Genomic DNA, 22,232 nt, shown 5'->3' with positions numbered 1-22,232 from the left:
AACATTTCTCTTATGATAACCCTTTAATTCCCAGAATTATTCTTGTGAACCTCCTCCAGACCCTCTCCAATGCCTGCACATCTTTTCTTAGATGAGGAACCCAAAACTGTTCATAATACTCAAAGCAAGGCCTCACCAGTGCCTCAGCATCACATCCCTGCTCCGACATTCTAGACCTTTTGAAATGAATGCTGATATTGCATTTGCCCTCCTTACCACCGACTCTACCTGCGTTAACCTTTAGTGTGTTCTGCACAAGGACTCTCAAGTCCTTCTGCATTTCAGATTTTTCGATTTTCTCCCCTTTTAGAAAATAGCCCACACATTTATTTCTTCTATCAAAATGCATGACCATGCATTTTCCAATATTGTATTTCATTTACCACTCTCTTGCCCATTCTCCTATTCAGTCCAAGTCCTTCTGTAGCTTTCCTGTTTCCTCAACACCACCTGCCCCTCTACCAATCTTTGAATCCTCTGCAAGCTTGGCAATAAAGCTACCTATTCCATCATCTAAATCATTGATATACAGCTTAAAAAGAAGAGGTCCCAACACCAAACCCGGCGGAACACCACTAGTCACTGGCAGCCATCCAGACAGGGATTATTTTATACCCATTCACTGCTTCCGACCAATCAGTCAATGCTCTAACCATGCTAGCAACTTACCTGTAATACCATGGGCTCTTAACACTTGGCAAGCAGCCTCACGTGAGGCACCTTGGCAAAGGCCTTCTGAAAATCCAAATGTACAACATCCTCTGCATCCCCTTTATCTATCCTACTTGTAATCTCCTCAAAGAATTCCAACAGGTTTGTCTGGCAAGATTTTTCCCTTAAGGAAACCTTGCTGACTTTGTCCTATCTTGTCCTGTGTCACCAAGTACTCCATAACCTCACCCTTATCGACTCCAACATCTTCCCAACCACTAAGGTCAGGTTACCTATAATTACAATTATGGTCAGACTAACAATAATTTTCCTTTTTGCTGCCTCCCTCTTTTCTTAAAGAGTGGAGTGATTTTTGCAATTTTCCAGTCCATGGAGCCATGCCAGAGTCCAATAATTCTTGAAAGATTATTACTAATGCCTCCACAATTTCTACCACTACCTCTTTCAGAAACCTAGGGTGCAGTTCAAGTGTCAAGATGTCAAGGATCAAAGGGCCTGTTCCTGTACTGTTCTATATTCTATGCTCAGTAGACTGCTTCATTAACTGAGTTGCAGCAAATAGAAAAAAACATTATTCGATTATTTTTTAAACATCTACTACACTTGTTAAAGTGACATTTGGTAGTTGGGGAAAAGAGAATTCCTGGGTCAATCAGGAAGGAGCTGATGAAAATAGCCCAAACACCTGTTGCAATATTTTCAGGCCAAGATTTAAAGAGTTCATTATTTTTCCCAAGCCTTTCATTACTTCTGAGAAACATTTATCAATTTGAAACGTTAGCTTAATTTCTCCCTCCCCAGATGCTACCTGGTTCATATAAGTATTTCCAGCATAGCAGCACACACAAAATGCTGGAGGAACTCAGCAGGCCAGGCAGCATCTATGGAAAAAGAGAATAGTTGATGTTTCGGGGTGAGATCCGTCACCAGGACTGAAGGGGAAAAAAACGAGTCAGAGTTAGAAGGTGGCGGGGAGGAGAGGAAGAAACACAAGATGCTAGGTGAAACTGGGAGGGGAAGGTGAAGAGCTGGGAAGCTGATTGGTGAAAGAGGTGATGGGCAGGTAAGGAAAGAGATTAGATGAGAGAGGAAAAATGGAATAGGAAATAATGAAGGAGGTGGGGGGGGGGGGGGTTGCATTATTGGAAGTTCGAGAAATCAATGTTCATGCCATCAGGTTGGACTACCCAGACAGAATATAATGTGTTGATCCTCCAACCTGATTTCCAGCATAGTGTGTTTTTTTAAATTTAGTATCAAAGAATTGCTATATTTACATTATATAAGTAAGTCCACCACACCAGTGCTAGTTCCATCTACTAATTCACAGCTTAAGAACCAAATCACCTCAAATGTATGTTTCCCTTTGGCCTTCCATACTGAAAACAGTTAATGACAATTATTCTGCATACAACCAGATTGCAATCAAAACTAGAGAAATGACAGAAGTATTTGTAGAAAAAAATGCATTAGGAATTATAATTATTGTTTAATGTGGCATATATTGATATTCTTGGAATTTTTTAAGGGGTCAAAAAGAGAACATGACATACATTAAGTGCATCTTACATGAGTGTGTTATTGGTGAATCAACCCAAGCTCTGGCTTGCTGTCAGCTGCTTTAAATTTAGCCTGCCATACTACCTCAGATGCTAGATACTTTCCCAAAGTTGGACTGGGAGCGTCTAAAGTAAAAAGAAAGTACACAGTTAATGGCAGCACCCTTAACAGAGGGATATTGTAGACCAAGGGCATACCTCCCTGAAATTGACCATGCAAGTAGAAGTATAGTATGCTAGGCTTTGGTAGTTGAGAATGTTTCAATATACATGTGACAAATAAACCTAATCTCTTTAAATAAATGTTTTGTCAGATGTATATGGCAAATGAAATAAACTGAGACTTGTCAATTTATACAACTGATTTCAAATGATAGGGGTTCAAACTTTCCTATTTTGCCTGGAAAAGTAGCACTTATTATAATCTAATTCTTTATTTTAAAAAATACTGTTCAAATATACGCTCTGATAGCGTAATATTGAACAGCCCAATTAACGGCTTGAAACAAAACACTTTGAATGCTGAAAATCTAAAATAGAACAGACACTGCAGAATTTTCATGGCAGATCAGGTAGCATCTGTGGAGAAAGCAATGCAGTTAATAATTTAGGTTGGCTTTCTTTCAGCAAAACTAATGAAAAGTTAAAAGCAAAAGTTCTTTTAAAGTTTGAATGTTTAAAAAAACTCTGCAGTGAAGTTCTGATGGACTTCAGACTTTACCACTCAAACTTCAAAGAAGCTTTTCCTTCTAACTTTCATCAATTCTCCTAAAAGAACTTATCCCTCAAACACTAAGACCATTAATGAGATACTCTGTTGAATACCTCCAGTACCTTTTGTTTTACACATGCTGTAGCATACTAAAGTTGTTGTGGCAGATTAAGATCACTCTTTTGACACTGTTACCTGAATTCCAATGCAAATTAGAAGTAACAGTTTAAACAATTTTCAAAATTCTTAAAGCATAGCACTACCAATAAGCTGGTAACATTCAGCAATCTCATTTATAGATTCTGCCATGCAAGAAGTTTCAGGGAGGCACTTGCTATAGGAAGAGATAGGGTCTTTTAAGGGTTTCTTGGATAGGTACATGAAGCTTAGAAAAATAGAGGGCTATGGGTAACCCTAGATAATTTCTAAAGTGAAGTACATGTTGAGCACAGCATCATGGGCCACAGGGCCCATATTGTGCCCTAGGTTTTCTATGTTTCAATGTTAGATAAAAGAACGTTTTTTTCACACATCTAGGCTGACCTGAGTATATAAGACTTTATACCAGTATTCAGTGTGTCAGAAGTAGAAGTTTCCGCTTCCTTAGATTCATTAATCTTGATGAGCATAATTCATTGAAAATATTTTGAAAGGATTGACTTTTCACACTTCATGTCTTCTATAAATTTTTGTACCTTCCAATATTCTTATTTGAGTACAGTTTCATCAATTAATAAGAATGTGCCTATACATTTCAAATTAACTTTTCATAAAAAATGCAGAATTTATGCAAAAAATATTTATCTTGGCCAAAATGATCTATTTTGCTGCATATTAAGGATACGTATCAGAATACTTTATCATAAGAAACTTTATGCCAAGCAAATGTTTTGATTAAAAATATAATCAAATGGAGGGGGTGGGGGGAGAAGAGGGGAAACATTGCAGTCAGCATTGTATGTACATTCTAATCCAAAATATACTTCTGCATCTATTTTATGAATTAACTGTATATGCATAAGAAAATAAAGCTCACCCCATCATCATCCCTGTGTGGATTCAGTCTATTATAAACAGCTTCTATCACACTGCGCCTAAAAGGATTATGGAAACACAAACAATTAAACTTGTAACAAAATGTAAAGAGGTAATAAGCCAAGATATCTAGTATAAAAGAAAATCGACAGTTAAACATGAGCTGTTTCTTTTTTGGTAGCTCATTTAACATATTTTCCGCTGATTGATATTTCTCCCCATTGAGAATGAATATTACAGAAAATGGCTCAAGTATCTGAGGATTTAATAAGGTGCTTCACTTCTGTGTGAAAGACTTGACCGCATTACATATGACACAGAAAATGATTTCCCCTCGCGACTCTTCCACCAGTCAGATCTATATCCTCGAGAGGGTTAGGAGCAATGGAATTAATGGGGTGGAATACAGTACTTAAGATGAAAGTATGTTATCAATATCAGTTGACATCGATCAAGTGGAGGACTTGGGTGAGAAGGGGTATTCAATGGACAAAGAATATAATGTCATGAACATAAGCATGGCAAAGCAACTACAGGAAACTTGAGAGAAACCAGACCCAGGACATGACTTCAGAGCTGGGACAAAACAAAGTATTAAACAAAATGGCCCAGCAGGCCACAAAATGGCAAAAAAAAGTAAATACAGTTGACTAGGCAACCTCAATCCTAGTTACAAAGTTGTCCATAAACTTAAAGCATACACCGGGAAGACGGGGAGAAGTTTATTGTGCCAATCTGAGGAGAAAAAGATTAAAATTGAAGAACATATGGGTAAAAAAGCAAAAGTAAGCCATGAGGCTCCTCACACCTTCCATCATTCAGTAGGATTGTGGCTGATAAACATGACTTTCCAACATCACATCCACTGATCCCTTTAAAAGTTAAAAATTTTATTATCTCATTCTTGAATATAAAGTTGACTAAGACACTATGAGCCTCTCATCTGCAGCATCCACTATAGCTGGGTGAATAAAGTGCATCTCATCTATGTCCAGATTGGCTATGCTTGAGATTTGAACTTAGTATGGATACACCAGCTGGAGGAAACATCAGCTTCACATCTAAACTGACCATCCCCAAAAGAACTGTATGTATTTCAATGAGATTATCTGTCATTCTTCCAAACACTAGAGAGTATACACCAGTTGTTTATTTTTCCCCATCACAGAACAAACTTTTATTAAGGCCACCATGCCAGGAATTGAACTGCTAATTTTTTAACAGCGCTGCTCTAATTCAATTTTTTTTTTAATGTAGGGAGGTCAAACTTGTATATGTCACATACAGTTACACAAGGGTCCTATATAATTGCAGCAGGATGTCTTTATTCTTATCATAAAAGATTCTGGCAACAACAACCGTCTGCCTGTGTATCTCCATTAATCTGAACAATAATCCTTTCAGTCTCTCAACACTTGAGCTACCTTTTCTTATCCAAACGGATGACGGAATACTTTTGCATATTGTATCCCATTTGCCACATGCTTGCCCATTCATGCAGCAAGACTTCATGGAGTCTACAAGTGAGGCCGGCATAGCATCCGACCTTGGAAATAACCTATTTCTGCTCTGCTTTTCATCCACTAAACATCCTTAATCCATTCTAGTATTTCATCTCTAATGTTACATTCTAATTTTGTTTACTAACCTCTTCCACAGTAGCCTACAAGGGCCCTCTGAAAGTCCAAATGCACTCCTAAACTGGTACAGTTGAATCTATTCTGCTAAATCCAATGTTAAAATTCAGAACGCTCACAATCCTCAGAGCAGAATTTCCTCTCATTTTTTCATTAATTGGACAACCCTTATTTTTAAATTGTCATGCCTCGTTCTAGATTTGCTCACAAGAGGAAACATGCTCAACATCCAGCATGTCAAGACTCCTCAAGAATTTTGTATTAATCAATTTGCCCCTCACTCTTTTAAACCTCTGCTGATACAAGTCAAGCCTGTTCAACCTTTTTTCATAATTAACACATTCCAGATACCAGTCAGGAAACTTTCTATGAACTGTTTCCAATATATTTACATGCTTACTTTAAAACAGACCAACACAATACACCAGATGTAGTCTCACCAATGTCCAATGTAACTGAAGCAGAATATCTCGACATTTGTATTCAGTTACTCTGGCAATGAATGATAACATTTTGTTAGCCTTCCCAATTATTTGTGGGTCTGAGAGTTAGGAGAAGCAGCAGCATGACAGGGTCTAAGAGCAGCATTCCTGATTGACTAATTGTGAGACACATTAACTAATAGAAGGAAGGTATTATAACCATTACAGAAACATGGCTAAGGAAGGATCAGGTTGGCAGCTTAATGTTCCAGGGTACTGATGCTTTCAGTGAGATAGAGGCAGTGGTGGTGGTGGAGAAGTTACATTTCTGAATAAGTGGAACATCACAATGAAGTTACTGAAGGATCATCGAGTGAGACTTTAACAGGTGGAACTGAGAACCAAGAACAGAATGAACCCTTTCTTACGCTGTACTTTAAACCTCTGAATTAGTCAACAGGAATTGGAAGAACAAATTTGTGGGGACATTGTGGAGAGTTGTAAGAATAAGGTTGCGATAGTCGGGGATATTAACTTCCAAACAGACTGGAACTGCTACATTAAGGGCTTAACTGGGGTGGAAATTGTGCAGTGTGTTCAGGAAAGATTACTCAGTTAATATACAGAAGCCCAAACAAATGAAAGGGCAAAGCTCCACCTACTCCTGGGTAATAAGGCAGGATAAGTGACTAAGTTGACAGTGGGAGAAATGACATTGGACCAGTAGTTTTAAAATAATTATGGAAATGGACAGAGATGGTCCAAACATTCAAATCTGAAATTAGGACAATACAAATTTTTACATGCTCGAGGAGATCTGTTTTTTTTTGTGAGAACGATGTAATAGTCTTTTGGAGGTCACCTGATGTGATTTTCCCGCCAATGTGAGGTCACGTGATGATATGTGCCATGGCTATATAAGGGTCGACCCAGGTGACGCAGTAGGTTTTTAGTTTGAAGATTTCCAGGTAGAACGTGCTGTGTCTCCGTTTCTGTTGCGTGTTTGTTTTTGTGATGCAGTTTCATTTTTAAAATGGAGTGTGCGTTCTGTTGCAAAATACCATATTATTGGACTGGAAATTTTTGCTAGACGTGTTAATTTACTCAATTCCAACAGTAGAAAGGAGAGTGAAGACCTTATCGAGGTACAAGATCGAAGGATCGAGAGGAGTCGGCACTGTTTGGCAGTTTAATAAAGTATCGACCTTATTGAGTCTTCGTTGGAAGAGTAGCGACCTGCATCGGGGATAACTCTTGCCAAAAAGAGCAAGAAGTTCATGCAATGGTTTACTCTCTCTCTAAAAGAATTTAAGGTCAGTTGATTTAGACTGTTTATTTTCGGCATCGTGAATCCTGTGGACAGAACCAGCAAGAAAGCTGCGTCCGTGAAGAAATCCTTCTCCAGAGAAGTCTCTCCCAATTGAACATGTAAATCTGTTGGATTTTCGAAGTTATCGCTTTAAGAACTATATTTGACTTTATCGCTTTAAGAACTGTTTTCGCATTTAACACTTTAAGAACCAGTGCCAAGTGACGAGGTGTTGAACAGCTGTATATCAGTTAATTTCCGGTTAAAGTTTTCGTTTGTTTTTTTTTCCTTATCGTTTATCCGTGTTTAATAAATGTTTGGTTGTTTCTATATAACCTGTCTCAATTGATATTCATTGTTGCTGCTTCTGTAACAAAATTTTGACAGTATGTGACAGGAGCTTGTAAAGGTTGATTGGAGTAAATTGTTTGTGGGCAAAGGGATCTTTGACAAAGGTGAGATAGTGAGAGCTCAATGTGCATGTTCCTGTTAGAGTGAAGGGCAAGGCTGGCAGGTGTAGGCAATATTGTATGGCAAGAGATAATGAGGCCTAGACCAGGACTCAAACCATATTACTTCAATGCTATTTGCTGTTAGAAATCTTCGATGCCATTTCATGCTCATCTCCACGATTGTTTCTAAAAGTTTTCCTCCCATTGATATTAATCTGGCAGCGATTTAATTATTTATAATAGTCAAATTTAATCATTTTCCCTTCAATAAACCTATACAATAGTACAAAATACTCCAGTCCTTTGCCTCAATCTTCTATCCAAAGAGGAATGGAAGATCTTAGCAATGCAAATGCACTTTCTATTTTTGTCTTTTGGAAAAGGACAATTTTCACTATCTTATCAACTGCCAATGTTCTGTATCCCTCTTTTATCCCTTTGTGTAGCTTTGACTCAAATACATTTAGAGAAATTTTCTATTCTGCAATGTGGTTTTGAAGATAATTACTTCAGAAATCATTGAGAAAAATATGGCAAGAGGATTGAATAATTTTGTTTGCCACAACCAGTTGCCTTGTTCCTCAATTTAACCAATGGACAGTCAAAAAACAACTACAGAAACATTCACAAAGTTTATGACTCTCATTATAGGTGCAAAAGATTTTGTACTCACTTGCTTGCAAGGCCTCCTCCTGGGGGAAGATTAGGGATATTCTCCATAGAGAGAGTACGCATCACGTGAACCAAATCAGGCATCCCTTCTTCACTGGGTTTCGACATGATTTCTAGTTTTGATTATTAAAGAGATACATATTATTAAAGATGCATTTAAAATACAAATTTTCAAGTGCTTTGCAACAAAATTAAAACTTTTTCAGGCAGTCCCCGGGTTGAGAATGTGCAACTTATCAACATTGGTACACGTGAGCAGACTTCCTTATAAGTAAATACAAAGGTCCTACGTATGTGCATAGGTGATGGTCAAAAGTAATATTATTTTTGATTAATTATGGCTTAGTTATAATAGATACAAATATTTGCACCTTCCCTGTGGGTCAGTAAACAAAATTCTGCTCCGAATATGAACTCCAGGGTCAATCCTAAGGAAGGACTAAATCAGAGATTTAAGCTTTAAATTAAATTGAATACTAATGGTATTCCATTCTTAAGAGTTTAGAGCACCATGTCCTGTATAACAGTGTGCAGGTAACTAATGTCCTGTCCATGTATTGCCCTGATGACCTATTGACAGCTCCTCTATTGATCAAAGACAAATGCAATTAAATACTTAATAAACAAGTAATTCACAGAATAGTCCAATTAAAATTAGAACATAGAAATCTACAGCACATTACAGACCCTTCAGCTCACAAATGTTGTGCCGACCATGTAACCTACTCTAGAAGCTGCCTAGAATTTCCCTACTACATAGCCCTCTATTTTTCTAAGCTCCATGTACCTATCTAAGTGTCCCTTAAAAAGTTCCACTTCTACCACCTTCGCTGGCAGTGCATTCCAAGCATCCATCACTCTGTGTGAAAAACTTACGTCTGACATCCCCCTTGCACCTATTTCCAAGCACCTTGAAACTATGCCCCCTTGCTTAAGCCAATGTGTTAGAAAACATTAATCAGAATCAGGTTTATTAACTCTGGCATGTGTTATGAAATTTGTTGACTGAGCAGCAGCAGTACAATGTAATACAATATAGAAAGAAAAAATAAGTAAACCAATTACAGTAAGTATGTGTGTAGTTAGATAGTTATAAATAGTTAGATTAAAAATAATGCAAAAAGAGAAGAAAAAAGGTGAGGTAGAGTTCTTGAGTTCAATGTACATTTATGAATTGGATGGCAGTGTGGAAGAAGCTATTCTTAAATCACTGAATGTGTGCAAGTATATTTACTTTAAACTATCCTACCCATGTAAATTAAATTATTAATATTAGTTAAAACAACGTTAACAAAGTAAATAACTTACTTTCAGTGAAGGTCATCAACCCCTTTCTAATAAATGGAACTAGTGTAGGTGCATCATCTGTAGCTCGCCCAAGGCTAAGGGGGCACATATATAATGTATCTGGCTCCACATACTCATGTTACAGGATGCACTTGGATGTACTGAGATGCAAGGGGATGATGAGAAGTCAAGCGTGCAGCTATTGGTTGACAGTCATCCAGTCCATTTATGATTTTAAGGAAGTACGTATTCACCAAGTTATTCAAAAGAATTTTTGATCAACTAAAAACCAGTTCACTTTCAGAAGACAGTTGTAATAAAACTATTGAAGCTTTAGGTAGTTATAAATAATTTAAAATAATGCAATAACAGAAATAATTTTAAAAAGTGAGGTAGTGTTCATGGGCTCATAATTTGGAAAATTATGAATACAGATTCACATGAAGTTCGAAGGTGAGGTAAAAAATAAATCTAAAAGTGTCACAGGATTCCACCAGTTAGACAATTGTGTAACAATGAGGTAAATGTCTGAAATGAATTTAAAAAAATCTTTTCCCCAGTTTGCAGTTGGATTGGTGGAGAGCAGCAGCTGAGGATTAAGTGCAACCAGAACTAAACAAACTTGTGTGCTTTCCACTTAACAGCCAAAGCATTTTCAAATGTTTCTGTTCTCTTATAATCTGTCTCCTGAATTCCAAGAGGAATTCTCACAAGCTCTGCATGCTTCAACAAGATTAAGCACTCAATACAAAGTACAAGCAGCTTCCCCAATCTTTTGAAAAAAGCCAATGAACTCCACCCCAATGATGCAATCAAGTATCTACCAAAACCAACAATTCACAACAGGAGGAATGACTTTCATATTCACTAAAATATGTGATTAAAATTCTTCCATTTCTACCTTTATATTTTTATAATACAGCTTTTAATTATTGCCCAGATTCTGAAAATAGCATACTCATTGTTCTGCATTTCCAATACACTGCTGTGCTTTGTTCAACTTTTTGTTATATTATTGGTCCGACTGAAAACATAAATCAATTTGTGAGCAACATGAATATCAGACCAACTTTTTTTGCAAAATTTTCCTGGGCAATTCAAGCATCTAATTTAGGGTCATATTACATTCATAATATGAAGGAAAAATCTTGAGCAAATATACTGCAAGCATCAAATTACCAGTAATGTTGAAATATAGGACATTAATTTGTCTTCCCTGATGTATTGCCTATGATATGAATTACAGATTACACACTGAAAAAAAATCCAAAAGTAGATTATGATAATCTACTCTATCCAAGTTTTTAAAATCACACACATCTGCTTATGTCTGATGATGTATTTTATAAAGGAAAATGTAATGTTGAGATTCCTTCATATAGGCTTTACCAAAAGGCCTGATACCAAGGTGCATACTTCACCTGATCTAACAGCAAACAATTCAATATACCATTTAAAAAAAATCAAACCAGGACAAAGAGTGAGACTACAGGTGCAAGCAATACAATTGACTCCACAAGGATTTTCAGAAAAGCAATCACATTTCCTATCTCTTAACCACCAGGATTATTTGGGGAAGAATGAAAAAAAAACAGATACTCTTTGACTTCCAGAAAAATTATTACAAGTCCATTCAGCAAATTAGCAGCAATAGATGGTCCATGAATACTAAAGAAACATGACCACTGTTTCCATTTGACTTGACATTCTTCTCTCTTTCTCCACTAGTGCTAGGAAAAACTCTTGCTGCCAAAACTGTTTTATTATTTCATTAATTGCTCAATTTCTCTGTTATTCTTAATTCATCCTTCCAAGAAGTTCATCTTTATGAAAAGTAACATTACAAGGACTTAACTAATATCCTACATTTCTTAGTAATTTTTCAATAATTTCTTCTTTTACCACAGTTCTTTTCTGCTACAGCTAATCTCTCATTCATCTCCCACTTTACAAATTCAGTAAGGTTCCTGCACATCACACCTGCTGCAAATGCTGTTTTGAGAGCAAAGAAAATCACTATTGCCTCACCAAGTATTTTTTTTGTATCTCTTGCTATTAATACAGAGGTCTGGACTGATGAATTAGAAGAGTTCAAATTCCAGCACAGCACTGAAGCAGATAAATTCAGTTAAATAAATTCTAGAATGCACCTATTTTAATACAGTAAACAAAGGACAACTTTTCTTCAACAATCAGAGGATGAAGATGTATGATGATTGCAAAGCAACATTAAGGAAACATCATGGAAAAGTAAGAATTTCCAAGTGCAGAAAATCCAATTTTATAACCAGTAGCACTGAAAACACTCCTTATAGTTCTGATGAAAGGCTATCAATCTTCATAGTCAAATGTTCCTCTCTGCAGATGCTGAAGTATTCTAAAATGTTTGTTGTACTTGTATTAGAAAACACCTCATTATGTTCAACTCATTACCTATACAAGAAAGGTGTTCTCTTTAAAAAAGTCGACAAAGCATATTAACTTGAAACACTCTATAAAGCATTAGTTGAACACTTCAAAGATAAACCAGAGAGTGAGGAGGAAAGCAGGAGTACGAGATTAAAATGGGATAGTTCTAACTACCGGCCTCCTTTTGTGATATATCATTACAAGATATCCCAGTGAACCTTGCAATTAACCAGAAAAATATTTCAGGTGCTAGGTCAAACTTTTGCACAAAAATACTTACAATGTGAAAAAAAAACTCATCATATCTGCATAAGATTGAGAAGCTTCACCAAAAGACTCTTGCTGCTAACTGACTCTTGATTGGAGCGATTGGGGTTCTATACGCTGGAATTTAGAAGGATGAGAGGGGATCTGATTGAAACATATAAGATTATTCAGGGATTGGACACACTAGAGGCAGGAAACATGTTCCCAATGTTGGGGAAGTCCAAAACCAGAGGCCACAGTTTAAGAATAAAGGGTAGACAATTTAGAACGGAGTTGAGGAAAAACTTTTTCACCCAGAGGGTTGTGGTTCTGTGGAATGCTGTGCCTCAGAAGGCAGTGGAGGCCAATTCTCTGAATTCTTTCAAGAAAGAGTTAGATAGAGCTCTTAAAGATAGCGGAGTGAAGGGATATAGGGAGAAGGCAGGAAAAGGGTACTGATTCTGGATGATCAGCCATGATCACAGTGAATGGTGGTGCTGGCTCGAAGGGCTGAATGGTCTATTCCTGTACCTATTGCCCAATAGTTGAATTAAAGCCACAGCCACTTTGAGATGCATCTTGTAACAATATTGGTTCTAACAACCTTGGCTTTTCAGGAAAGCATTTCTGATTTCTGCAATTCCACATAGGGCAATAGCTGCTGGAATTCATCACTCAATATCCTAACTTCAGTCTGCTCACAGTAATTGTTCATTTTGGGCACCATTTGATAATTTGAGTATACAACCTCAGCGGAGCAAAACAGTGTTGGCCGTTGGAGAGCCTGTCCTCTCAGGGAAACGCATCTCAGCAGTGATATAAATAATTTTCATCAAAGAAACTGGACAGAAACACACTTCTGTTATTCTCAATGTTGGGAAGATAAAACCACCAAGTATCAAGGAAAATGAACTCAAAGTTGAGTTAGAAACACAAACAGAAAACCTGCAGTACGATACAGGCCCTTCAGCCCACAAAGCTGTGCCGAACATGTCCTTACCTTAGAAATTACCTAGGGTTACCCACAGCCCTCTATTTTTCTAAGCTTCATGTACCTATTCAGGAGTCTCTTAAAAGGCCCTATCATATCCACCTCCACCATGGTTGCTAGCAGCCCATTCCACGCACTCACAACTCTCTGCGTAAAAAAACTTATCCCTGACATTTCCTCTGTACCCATTTCCAAGCACCTTAAAATTGTGCCCTCTCATGTTAGCCATTTCAGCCACCAAAAGCTTCTGACTATCCACACGATCAATGCCTCTCATCATCTTGTACACCTCTATCAGGTCACCTCCCATCCTCCATTGCTCCAAGAAGAAAAGGCCGAGTTCGCTCAACCTATTCTCATAAGCATGCTCCCCAATCCAGGCATCCTTGTAAATCTCCTCTGCACCTTTTCCATGGTTTTCACATCCGTCCTGTAGTGAGGTGACCAGAACTGAGCACAATACTCCAAGTGGGGTCTGACCAGGGCTCAATATAGCTATAACATTACCTCTTGGCTCCTAAACTCAATCCCACAATTGATGAAGGTCAATGCACTGTATGCCTTCTTAATCACAGAGTCAACCTGTGCAGCAGCTTTGAGTGTCCTATGGACTCTGACCCCAAGATCCCTCTGATTCTCCACACTGCTAAGAGTCTTACCATTAACACTATATTCTGCCATCATATTTGACCTACCAAAATGAACCACCTCACATTTATCTGGGTTGAACTCCATCTGCCACCTCTCAGCCCAATTTTGCATCCTATCAATGTCCCCCTGTAACCTCTGACAGCCCTCCACACTATCCACAACACCCTCAACCTTTGTGTCATCAGCAAATTTATTAACCCATCCCTCCACTTCCTCATCCAGGTCATTTATAAAGATCACAGAGTAGGGGTCCCAGAACAAATCCCAGAGGCACACCACTGGTCACTGACCTCCATGCAGAATATGACCCATCTACAACCACACTTTGCCTACTGAGGGCAACCCAGTTCTGGATCCACAAATCAATGTCCCCTTGGATCCCATGCCTCCTTCCTTTCTCAATAAGCCTCGCATGGGGTACCTTATCAAATGCCTTGCTGAAATCCATATACACTACATCTACTGCTCTACCTTCATCAATGTGTTCAGTCACATCCTCAAGAAATTCAAACAGGCTCATAAGACACGACCTGCCTTTGACAAAGCCACGTAGACCTCCAAATGTTCATAAATCCTGCCTCTCAGGATCTTTTCCATCAACTTACCAACCACTGAAGTAAGACTCACTGATCTATAATTTCCTGGGCTATCTCTATTCCCTTTCTTGAATAAGGGAACAACATCCGCAATCTCCAATCCTCCGGAACTGCTCCCGTCCCCACTGATGATACAAAGATCGTTGTCAGAGGCTCAGCAATCTCCTCCCTCACCTCCCACAGTAGCCTGGGGTACATGTCGTCCGGTCCCAGTGACTTATCCAACTTGATGCTTTCCAAAAGCTCTAGCACATCCTCTTGTTTAATATCTACATGCTCAACCTTTTCAGTCTGCTGTAAGTCATCCCTACAATCACCAAGATCCTTTTCCGTAGTGAATACTGAAGCAAAGTATTCATTAAGTACCTCTGCTATTTCCTCCGGTTCCATACACGCTTTTCCACTGTCACAGTTGATTGGTCCTATACTCTCACGTCTTATCCTCTTACTCTTCATGTACTTGTAGAATGCCTTGGGGTTTTCCTTAATCCTGTCCACCAAGGCCTTCTCATGGCCCCTTCTGGCTCTCCTAATTTCATTCTTAAGCTCCTTCCTGCTAGCCTTATAAAATTCTAGGTCTCTATCATTACCTAGTTTTTTGAACCTTTCGTAAGCTCTTCTTTTCTTCTTGACTAGATTTACAACAGCCTTTGTACACCATGGTTCCTGGACCCCACCATCCTTTCCCTGTCTCATTGGAACATACCTAGGCAGAACCCCACGCAAATATCCCCTGAACATTTGCCACATTTCTGCTGTACGTTTCCCTAAGAACATCTGTTTCCATCTTATGCTTCCAAGTTCCTGCCTGATAGCCTCATATTTCCCCTTACTCCAATTAACCTAACCTGTCTGACCCTATCCCTCTCCAAAGCTTTGGTAAAGGAGATAGAATTGAGATCACTGACTCCAAAATGCTCTCCCACTGAGAGATCTGACACCTGACCAGGTTCACTTCCCAATACCAGAGCAAGTATAGCCTCTCCTCTTGTAGGCTTATCAACATATTGTGTCAAGAAACCTTCCTGAACACACCTAACAAACTCCACCCCATCAAAACCCCTCACTCTAGAGACAAGCCAATCGATACTTTGGGAAATTAAAATCTCCCACCATGACAACCCTGTTATTATTACACCTTTCCAGAATCTGTCTCCCTATCTGCTCCTCAATGTCCCTGTTACTGTTGGGTGGTCTATAAAAAAATACCCAGTAGAGTTATTGACCCCTTCCCTGTTTCTAACTTCCACCCACAGAGACTCCGTAGATAATCCCTCCATGACTTACTCCTTTTCTGCAGCTGTGACACTATCTCTGATCAACAGTGCAATACCCCCCACCTCTTTTGCCTCCCTCCGTCCTTTCTGAAACATCTAAAGCCTGGCACTTGAAGTAACCATTCCTACCCAAGCTATCCAAGTCTCTGTAATGGCCACAACTTGGATCAGCTCCGAGTACTGATCCACGCTCTAAGCTCATCTGCTTTGTTCATAATACTCTTTGCAATAAAATAGACGCATCTCAAATCATCGGTCTGAGCGCGTCCCTTCTCTATCACCTGCCTATCTTTCCTCTCGCACTGTCTACAAACTTTCTCTATTTGTGAGGCAACCACCTCTTCCACCGTCTCTTCACTTCGGTTCCCACTCCCCAGCAATTAAACTCTCCCCAACAGCCTTTGTAAATCTCCCCACCACGATATTGGTCCCCCTGGGATTCAAGTGCAACCCTTCCTTTTTGTACAGGTCACACCTGCCCCAAAGGAGTTCCCAATGATCCAGAAATTTGAATCCCTGCCCCCCACTCCAATCCCTCAGCCACGCATTTATCCTCCACCTCACTCCATTCTTATACTCACTGTCACGTGGCACAGGAAGTAATCCCGAGATTACTACCTTTGAGGTCCTGCTTCTCACTTCCTTCCTAACTCCCTGTAGTCTGTTTTCAGGACCTCCACCCTTTTCCTACCTATGTCATTGGTACCAATATGTACCACAACCTCTGGCTGTTCTCTTTCCCACTTCAGGATATCCTGGACGCAACCAGAAACATTCAGGAACACGGCACCTGGGAGGCAAACTACCAACCGTGTTTCTTTCCTGCATCCACAGAATCGCCTGTCTGGCCCCCTAACTATAGAGTCCACTATCAGTGCTGCCATCCTCTTCCTTTCCCTACCCTTCTGAGCCACAGGAGCACACTCTGTGCCAGAGGCACGGCCACTGTTGCTTCCCCCAGGTAGGCTGTTCCCCCCACCCCCTCCCAACAGTTCTCAAGCAGGAGTACTTATTGTTAAGGGGGACAGCCACAGGGGTACTCTCTAGCCTCTGACTCCTGCCCTTCCCTCTCCTGACTGTTACCCACTTATCTGTCTCCCGAGGCCCCGGTGTGACTACCTGCCCGTAGGTCCTATCTATCACCTGCTCGTATAGCTCCTATCACCTCCTCACTCACCCTGACCAGATGAAAGTCAACAAGCTACATCTCCAGTTCCCTAATGGGGTCCCTAAGGAGCTGCAGCTCGATGCAGCTGCATTTTGAGTTCATCCACTCAAGATTTTAACAATTTGTTGACAGTTATATTCCAACAATTATATTAAAAATACAAATAAAAATAAAACAAATCTAGAAACAAGTTTAGCCATCCTGTCACTATAAAAATATTTTGACAATAGATCCTGTACCTGAAAATCAAGAAGAAATGATGCAGTAGGAAAAATATAAACAACTCTAATACTGGATAATTTATCACTGAGGCCAACACTTTGAATGGAATTTGGTGAAATCTATTGAAATCCCGACACTTTTACAACACACATTATCTAAGAAATTGCAAACTACTGAGTATCAATACACCATCCTTTGTTAAACTGTCTACCTTCAGAAGGCACAAAGCCTGGGAACATCTTTGTGACTTGAGATATGGAGGATGAAATACGCATTTAAGGGTAAATACTGGATCATTTGTAATACCGATGGGAATTACATTAAGAGGCATTGATCCTTGTTGAAAGTATAATTAGATGGATACAATGATTAGTTTAAACCTGGCTAAAATTTTCTCAAGTTTAACAAACGCAATGTCAACATTTACTGGTAGATATTTCCACTACTCAGACCTTCGTGGTACATCTAGCAAGGCAATACGTAAAGGTAAAATTATGTACAGATCACAAGCAACATATTTGTGTAAGTAACTGGAAAAAGCACTCACACTCTGAAAGGAAAAAGCCAAATTAATGACCAACAATACTCTACTAATGCATTATAGTGACACATTTACGGACTATTTTTATTCAATTTCATATTCTATACAGACAAGTGGAGAAGGGGTTCTTAAATGTTCCTAGATCACAAGATACTTCATTCTCGAGAACAAAAAAAAAAATTTGATACCTGAAGAAAGTTATTTCTTAAAACACCTACTTAGTAATAAATTCACTGAATAATTTTTTTTTTAAACAAACATCTCAAGCTAAAAGAAACAATTAAGCCAAACCAATCCTACCTTCGACACGAGATTCCAGGTACTTATCCAGTTCAGCATCTCTTCTTACTGCCTCTTCTGAAACCTTGGGAGCATTAGGGAAGCAGACCAGTACAATGCTCATATTGTCTCTACTTCCCTACAGAAACAAATGAAGTAATATTGTAAAAACACTCTTCAGGATTATCAGACAGATCAGTCATATTCATAGAACTGGCTAAGTTAAGCAAAGGATACAATACTAAGTTAATTAATTTTCAAAATTACACAAGCTGCTTAATTGGCACATACGGATTTTGAAGTACAAGAAGTGAATACAGTGGTTTCCAGTTAATTGGACCACTGTTTATTTCAGACAACTCTTAGAGAATTAAAAACTAATTGAGAAAATAGCCGGGATTACCTTCGTTTATTTTGGACACTATACCACCTATTTGGGGCAGGAAACCATGCCAAACATTTTCGAACTACTGTCAGTCACGTGCACATCATGTGGCTGTAAGACACTACATCATGCTTCCAGCAAACCATTTTTATATAGCGTCACTGGCATATTTGTGCTTAAAGAGCAGTGATTTTTGTCAAATAATTAACAATAGGACAATCAGAACTGTTTCGCTCACTGCGGTTTCAAGCATTCAGGCTTGGAGATGCCAGAAACAGCCAGGAGTGAAAATGAAACCATTTCACTACTTCAACAAGTAAGGAACTATGAAGAATTGAAGGTATTGAAAATTACCTTGAGTATTACAATTAAAATGAAGATTAGGAGGTGCAGTCATCGAAAGCAGTTTGAAGGCAGTCCACTATCTGCACTGATTTTGTTCACTTACAATCAAAAGAACACATCAGCATACACTGAATGAGTTCCTCTGTCAATAACTATTAGGAGCTAATACACAGTTTTATAGTACTATAGTTGTTTTGGCAGTGTTGTACTTTATTCTGTATTTCATTTAAATACATAATTGGTTATTTTGTTAAACTGTAGATATCTTTTTTCGACCTTTTCAAATCTTTCCATGAAACTTCCGCTAACTGGGGCAGTCACTTAGTTTGGCCAAAATGTACTGGTCTTGATTAACTGTCCCAATTAACTGCAATTCCTTTTCAATTACTTGACTTTTATTTTTATAGGTGATATACTATTATTTTTATATGGACATAAATTGTAGTAATCTCCTATCATTAATTACTATCCTTGTATTAAAATATGAAATTTGTGTCACAACCCCTCTCGAAATCTATATGTGCCATTAGTTTCTAACTTATGCATGGCTTTGAATTTAATCACACTTATATTTGTTGTCATTTTTTTTTCTCTACCATGCTAATGAAGAGCAATTTTGAACTGGGAATCCACCAAAAGATGCCTCAACTTGAGAAGACACAAAAAAAATCATCCATAATTAAATAAGAAAAATAGAAAATTGAAAAACATTAATATTGTTGGAAAGGGTCTGATGACTGAGAAAATATGGACATCAGCAAACGATGACACAAAATGAACAGAGAGAAATTAGGACGTGAGAAATTAGTAAGTAATGTGAAAACAGGCAGGAGTTCAGCTATTTTTTTTAAAAAAGAAAATGAACAGATAAATGGAAACAAGATTCCATATTCCATATGTGGTAACAAGATGATACCACAGTGGTGGGGCTCATCAGCAAAAATGATGAAACAATGTACAGGGAGGAGATCAAACACCTAGAGAGCAACTTGATGCTTAATGTCACCAAAACCAAGGAGATGATCGTCGATTTCAGACGGTCTCAGCCTGAGCACACACCCCTCAGCATCAGCGGCTCCACAGTGGAGAGAGTGGAAAACATCAAGTTCCTTGGGGTGCAGATCTCGGACCATCTCACCTGGTCCAGGAACACCACTGGGATTGTGAAACAGGCCCAGCAGAGATTGCATTTTCTGAGGAAGCTTAAACAAGCATCACTCCCCACTAACATCTTAACTACATTCTACAGAGGCGTGGTTGAGAGTGTGTTGACCTTTTGCATCACAACCTGGTACTCCAGCTGCACTGCTGTCGACAAAAAAGCCTTGCAGAGGGTGGTTAGGGGAGCAGAGAAGGTTATTGGGGTCTCCCTACCTTCTGTCCAAGACCTCTTTCAGAGTCGATGCCTCCAGAAGACACGGTACATCATTAAAGACCCCTCACACCCTCTCCATGAACTGTTTGTTCTTCTGCCATCAGGCAAACATTACAGGAGCATCAAAACTAAAACCACAAGGCTACTAAACAGCTTCCTCCCACAGGCAGTCAGACTGCTAAATAGCTGCTCTACCTGACTCTGCTTTGGACACTTTTAACTTGCACTGGACACTTATAACTTGATTTTAACTGACATGTGGCTATTGTGTTTTACTATTTATTGTTATGTTTATTATTTAGTGTTACGTTTGTTATGTTATGATTGCACTGCTCCTGGGAAACGCTGTCTCATTCTGCCCTGCAGAGCTGATGTACGGTTAGAACGACAATAAAGTTTTTTGAATCTTGAATCTTTGAGTATACTGAGATCTGGAGCATCAATCTGCTGGAGGAACTTGGTGGATCAAGCAGCATCTGTGGAAAAAGAAGGACCTGTTGATTTCATACAGCAGTCTTCAGGACATGATGGCCTGCAACCCAGGGATCTTAAATATAAAAGTGAAAGTCAAGAGTTCTTTGCTAGAAAGCTGAAATTAAAAAAAATAGAGAATGCTAGAAATACAACAAGCAAGAACACTGGGGCAAGGGGGGGGGGGCAGAATGAACATTCCAAGTTGAAAAAATTTGTTGGAAATGGGACAGGACTAAAGGAACCCATCAGATAGAGTGGGGCCAGAGTTGCCAAGAAAATAAATTATATAGGTTCGCTGGTCAGTAGATTAATGGGGACAGTTAGAGAGAGATAACGTAAATACTTGAACCTAGGACTGTAGGACATGCTGTGCTAATGCAGACAGAATATCTGACGAATGACTTACAACAATACTGGCCAGCTCCAACAGTTACCTGAAGTTGCAAAAATCAATTCGGCATCTGAAAAGCTCAGACAGAAGAAAGAAGCTCCTCAAATGTATTTTGGGCCTCTTTATAACACTGTAACAGATTACACATAGTTAGGTCAGAGTGGGAATATGGTGAAGAACTAAAATGAAAAGCAACAGGAAGCTCAGGACCCTCTTGACAGAATGCAGGTACTTGTCAAAGTGTTTTCTAATCTGCCTCGGGTTTCTCTGATGTAGTGAACATCAAATTCAATATTCTAGTCTTGAAGTGGTGCAAGGTGAACCACTGGTTCACCTGAAGACCTGTTTGTGATTTTGGATGGTGGAAACCGAAGATATGAAAGGATAGGCGTAGCAACAAAAAAGGCATATTGAGGTTGATTGCCGAGATGAAGAGATAATTTATGAAGAGACATGAAGCGGGTTGGATATTAAAAGAATGATACCTGGTAGCATTGAAAATTTAATATTCCCCAACAGTAGATGTCAAAATTGAGTGTGTGCGTACGTGTGTAGATGTAGATGTGTGCGTGTACATGCATACATGCAAGGCAGAAGCAAAATCTAGATTAAGGGAAAAAATTTTGAAACAACCACTCATTATTTGAAGTAAATGATAAGGAAAAGGTTAGAAATGTGTATCTTCTCAAAAAAAAAACTCCATATCCTATAGAGTTGCAGAGCCAGTCATTGAGCATAAGGGTCCCAACACGTCAACTGTTTATTCTTCTTCATAGATGCTGCCTGACCTGCTGAGTTTCTCCGTGTGTGTGTGTGTGCGTGTGTGTGTTTGTGTGTGCGTGTTTGTGTGTGCGTGTTTGTGTGTGCGTTTGTTTTACCCTGGATTTCCAGCACCTGCCGAATCTCTTGGTTTTGTTTTCAGCAATAAGAAATGGAGTTGTTATTTAGATTTTCCAAATTGAATATTCATTTTCTTTCACACTTGAACAAAAGTAACATTTCAGCTTTACTACCATTCCCAAACAGGAAAACAATTGAAATATGGTTTCCACACAGGATGTATTGAGAACAAGATAACTCAACAATGAACAAGTACAAGGTACTCCCACTGATAGCACACTTTAA

The 22,232-nt window shown here is 38.8% G+C and overlaps 1 protein-coding gene across 9 annotated transcripts in view; it reads right to left on the bottom strand.

Moving 5' to 3' along the window:
- ppm1ba (protein phosphatase, Mg2+/Mn2+ dependent, 1Ba) overlaps nt 1-22,232 on the bottom strand; it is a 171,448-nt gene that overhangs the window by 15,125 nt on the left and 134,091 nt on the right. For all 9 annotated transcript variants that reach the window (XM_063055657.1, XM_063055656.1, XM_063055653.1 and 6 more), the window contains 3 exons: nt 18,159-18,276; nt 8,472-8,583; nt 3,980-4,037 (listed from right to left, as the gene is read on the bottom strand). In XM_063055657.1, the coding sequence (XP_062911727.1) occupies nt 3,980-4,037; nt 8,472-8,583; nt 18,159-18,276 (288 nt within the window). The remainder of the gene's footprint in view (nt 1-3,979; nt 4,038-8,471; nt 8,584-18,158; nt 18,277-22,232) is intronic.

This window comes from Mobula hypostoma, chromosome 8 (assembly GCF_963921235.1).
Source record: "Mobula hypostoma chromosome 8, sMobHyp1.1, whole genome shotgun sequence".
In the NCBI taxonomy this organism is placed as follows: domain Eukaryota; kingdom Metazoa; phylum Chordata; class Chondrichthyes; order Myliobatiformes; family Myliobatidae; genus Mobula; species Mobula hypostoma.
This window is presented reverse-complemented; position numbering and strand designations above follow the sequence as displayed.